Source organism: Oncorhynchus nerka, linkage group LG18 (genome assembly GCF_034236695.1).
Source record: "Oncorhynchus nerka isolate Pitt River linkage group LG18, Oner_Uvic_2.0, whole genome shotgun sequence".
NCBI lineage: Eukaryota > Metazoa > Chordata > Actinopteri > Salmoniformes > Salmonidae > Oncorhynchus > Oncorhynchus nerka.
The window spans coordinates 78,872,565-78,876,504 of record NC_088413.1 but is presented as its reverse complement, the minus strand read 5'-3'; the positions used below and the strand labels follow the sequence as shown (position 1 = coordinate 78,876,504).

The following is a 3,940-nucleotide window of genomic DNA, read 5'->3' as shown; positions in this document are numbered from 1 at the left end:
CCAGCACATAGAACCACAACCATTCTTTACCCAGCACATAGAACCACAACCAGTCTTTACCCAGCACATAGAACCACAACCAGTCTTTACCCAGCACATAGAACCACAACCAGTCATGATGTCATTATGGGGTATTGTGATGTCATTATGGGATATTGTGATGTCATTATGGGGTATTGTGATGTCATTATGGGGTATTGGGATGTCATTATGGGGTATTGGGATGTCATTATGGGATATTGTGTGTAGATTGAGGGGAAAAAGGGATACATTTTCCACAGGAAGGAAGGTCCTATTGTTTAAGGTTACATAAGGTGGGCTGCTGTCAAAGCAGTGATCTATAAGAAGAGGCATCTTCCACGTCATATCAAACACCGTGGTTAAAAGAAGTAAGGCCCGAAGGAAACAGCTTACATAACACAACAGAAATACCTATATGTGAGGATAGAAATGAATGTGTATGTATGTGTGTCGGGCTGTGTGTGTGTGTCAGTTCTATCTCCTCCCACTCACTGCTTTCTACAATCCCGCTCTTCTCCCAGATATCAACGAGACATGAGAGAGAGAAAGAGGGACAGCGAGAGAGACAGACACACAGAGAGAGAGAGTGTCATCTATTCATTGAGTCATACTGTACATACATGGGCATGCTCAGACTCAGAGATGATCTGACCTAAAGACATCTTTCTTATATAAACCTCTTTAGATGTCAAGAGTCCATTGTTTACTGAAATGCCAGAACACTGAAGGTGGTGGAACAGGCAGTTGGAAGAAAAAATCCCATGTTATTGTTTGAAGTTGTGTAGTTTGAAGCTGTGTGGTTTGAAGCTGTGTAGTTTGAAGCTGTGTGGTTTGAAGCTGTGTGGTTTGAAGCTGGTTAGTTTGAAGTTGTGTGGTTTGAAGCTGTGTGGTTTGAAGCTGTGTAGTTTGAAGTTGTGTGGTTTGAAGTTGTGTAGTTTGATGTTGTGTGGTTTGAAGCTGTGTGGTTTGAAGTTGTGTGGTTTGAAGTTGTGTGGTTTGAAGTTGTGTGGTTTGAAGTTGTGTGGTTTGAAGCTGTGTGGTTTGAAGTTGTGTGGTTTGAAGTTGTGTGGTTTGAAGCTTGTGTGGTTTGAAGTTGTGTGGTTTGAAGCTGTGTGGTTTGAAGCTGTGTGGTTTGAAGTTGTGTGGTTTGAAGCTGTGTGGTTTGAAGCTGTGTGGTTTGAAGCTGTGTGGTTTGAAGTTGTGTGGTTTGAAGCTGTGTAGTTTGAAGTTGTGTGGTTTGAAGCTGTGTGGTTTGAAGCTGTGTAGTTTGAAACTGTGTGGTTTGAAGCTGTGTGGTTTGATGTTGTGTGGTTTGAAGTTGTGTGGTTTGAAGTTTGTGTGGTTTGAAGCTGTGTGGTTTTTGAAGCTGTGTGGTTTGAAGCTGTGTGGTTTGAAGTTGTGTGGTTTGAAGCTGTGTTTGGTTTGAAGCTGTGTAGTTTGAAACTGTGTGGTTTGAAGCTGTGTGGTTTGATGTTGTGTGGTTTGAAGTTGTGTGGTTTGAAGCTGTGTGGTTTGAAGTTGTGTGGTTTGAAGCTGTGTGGTTTGAAGCTGTGTGGTTTGAAGCTGTGTGGTTTGAAGTTGTGTGGTTTGAAGTTGTGTAGTTTGAAGCTGTGTGGTTTGAAGTTGTGTGGTTTGAAGCTGTCCTGTGGGCTTTGGACTGGTCCTGTGTGGTTTGGTCTGGACTGGTCCTGTGTGGTTTGAAGCTGTGTGGTTTGAAGTTGTGTGGTTTGAAGCTGTGTGGTTTGGTCAAGGTTGTGTAGTTTGGACTGGTTGTGTGGTTTGAAGTTGTGGTCCTGTGTTTGGTCAAGGTCCTGTGTGGCTTGAAGTTGTGTGGTTTGAAGCTGTGTGGTTTGAAGCTGTGTGGTTTGAAGCTGTGTAGTTTGAAGCTGTGTGGTTTGTGGTTTGAAGCTGTGTTAAGCACCATTCTTGCTCGTAAAGGCTTTAAAACAATTATCTTCATTGAATTTATTAAAACATAATTTCAGATTGCATTGTTTTCATCACATGGATCTATAAAGTCATCTGCTGCAGTAAGTTCATTCAATTCCTCCCTTGTAGGACTGGTCCTGTGTGGCTCAGTAGGTCAGGACTGGTCCTGTGTGGCTCAGTAGGTCAGGACTGGTCCTGTGTGGCTCAGTAGGTCTGGACTGGTCCTGTGTGGCTCAGTAGGTCAGGACTGGTCCTGTGTGGCTCAGTTGGTCAGGACTGGTCCTGTGTGGCTCAGTAGGTCAGGACTGGTCCTGTGTGGCTCAGTTGGTCAGGGCTGGTCCTGTGTGGCTCAGTAGGTCAGGACTGGTCCTGTGTGGCTCAGTAGGTCTGGACTGGTCCTGTGTGGCTCAGTAGGTCAGGACTGGTCCTGTGTGGCTCAGTAGGTCAGGACTGGTCCTGTGTGGCTCAGTAGGTCTGGACTGGTCCTGTGTGGCTCAGTAGGTCAGGACTGGTCCTGTGTGGCTCAGTTGGTCAGGACTGGTCCTGTGTGGCTCAGTAGGTCAGGACTGGTCCTGTGTGGCTCAGTTGGTCAGGGCTGGTCCTGTGTGGCTCAGTCAGGTCCTGTGTGGCTCAGGGTCTGGACTGGTCCTGTGTGGCTCAGTTGGTCAGGTCAGGACTGGTCCTGTGTGGCTCAGTAGGTCAGGACTGGTCCTGTGTGGCTCAGTTGGTCAGGGCTGGTCCTGTGTGGCTCAGTAGGTCAGGACTGGTCCTGTGTGGCTCAGTAGGTCTGGACTGGTCCTGTGTGGCTCAGTAGGTCTGGACTGGTCGGTCCTGTGTGGCTCAGTAGGTCTGGACTGGTCCTGTGTGGCTCAGTAGGTCAGGACTGGTCCTGTGTGGCTCAGTTGGTCAGGACTGGTCCTGTGTGGCTCAGTAGGTCAGGACTGGTCCTGTGTGGCTCAGTAGGTCAGGACTGGTCCTGTGTGGCTCAGTAGGTCAGGACTGGTCCTGTGTGGCTCAGTAGGTCTGGACTGGTCCTGTGTGGCTCAGTAGGTCAGGACTGGTCCTGTGTGGCTCAGTAGGTCAGGACTGGTCCTGTGTGGCTCAGGTCTGGACTGGTCCTGTGTGGCTCAGGACTGGTCCTGTGTGGCTCAGTAGGTCAGGACTGGTCCTGTGTGGCTCAGTAGGTCTGGACTGGTCCTGTGTGGCTGTAGGTCAGGACTGGTCCTGTGTGGCTCAGTAGGTCAGGACTGGTCCTGTGTGGCTCAGTCTGGACTGGTCCTGTGTGGCTCAGTAGGTCTGGACTGGTCCTGTGTGGCTCAGTAGGTCTGGACTGGTCCTGTGTGGCTCAGTAGGTCAGGACTGGTCCTGTGTGGCTCACTGGTCCTGTGTGGCTCAGTAGGTCTGGACTGGTCCTGTGTGGCTCAGTAGGTCTGGACTGGTCCTGTGTGGCTCAGTAGGTCAGGACTGGTCCTGTGTGGCTCAGTAGGTCAGGACTGGTCCTGTGTGGCTCAGTAGGTCAGGACTGGTCCTGTGTGGCTCAGTAGGTCAGGACTGGTCCTGTGTGGCTCAGTAGGTCTGGACTGGTCCTGTGTGGCTCAGTAGGTCAGGACTGGTCCTGTGTGGCTCAGTAGGTCTGGACTGGTCCTGTGTGGCTCAGTAGGTCTGGACTGGTCCTGTGTGGCTCAGGTCTGGACTGGTCCTGTGTGGCTCAGGTCTGGACTGGTCCTGTGTGGCTCAGTAGGTCAGGACTGGTCTGGACTGGTCCTGTGTGGCTCAGTAGGTCTGGACTGGTCCTGTGTGGCTCAGTAGGTCTGGTGGCTCACTGGTCCTGTGACTCAGTAGGTCTGGACTGGTCCTGTGTGGCTCAGTAGGTCTGGACTGGTCCTGTGTGGCTCAGTAGGTCTGGACTGGTCCTGTGTGGCTCAGTAGGTCTGGACTGGTCCTGTGTGGCTCAGTAGGTCAGGACTGGTCCTGTGTGGCTCAGTAGGTC

The 3,940-nt window shown here is 50.2% G+C and overlaps 1 protein-coding gene across 1 annotated transcript; it reads right to left on the bottom strand.

Moving 5' to 3' along the window:
- Nucleotides 1–785: 785 nt before the first annotated feature.
- Nucleotides 786–1,945, bottom strand: LOC135561652 (histidine-rich glycoprotein-like). Its single transcript, XM_065003377.1, has 3 exons — nt 1,680–1,945; nt 1,100–1,432; nt 786–1,053 (listed from the first exon to the last, which is right to left on the bottom strand). The coding sequence occupies exons 1-3, from the start codon at nt 1,943–1,945 to the stop codon at nt 786–788; spliced, it is 867 nt and encodes a 288-aa protein (XP_064859449.1).
- Nucleotides 1,946–3,940: the final 1,995 nt, after the last annotated feature.

Bases quoted from the DNA above. Each gene is read 5' to 3' on its own strand.
- LOC135561652 (XM_065003377.1), bottom strand. From the start codon at position 1,945: ATGGTGCTTAACACAGCTTCAAACCACAAACCACACAGCTTCAAACTA. The intron at 1,433-1,679 runs GTCCAAAGCCCA...AACCAAACACAG, and splicing joins GACCAAACCACACAGGACCA to CTTCAAACCACACAACTTCA. The intron at 1,054-1,099 runs GCTTCAAACCAC...CAAACCACACAG, and splicing joins CACAACTTCAAACCACACAA to CTTCAAACCACACAACTTCA.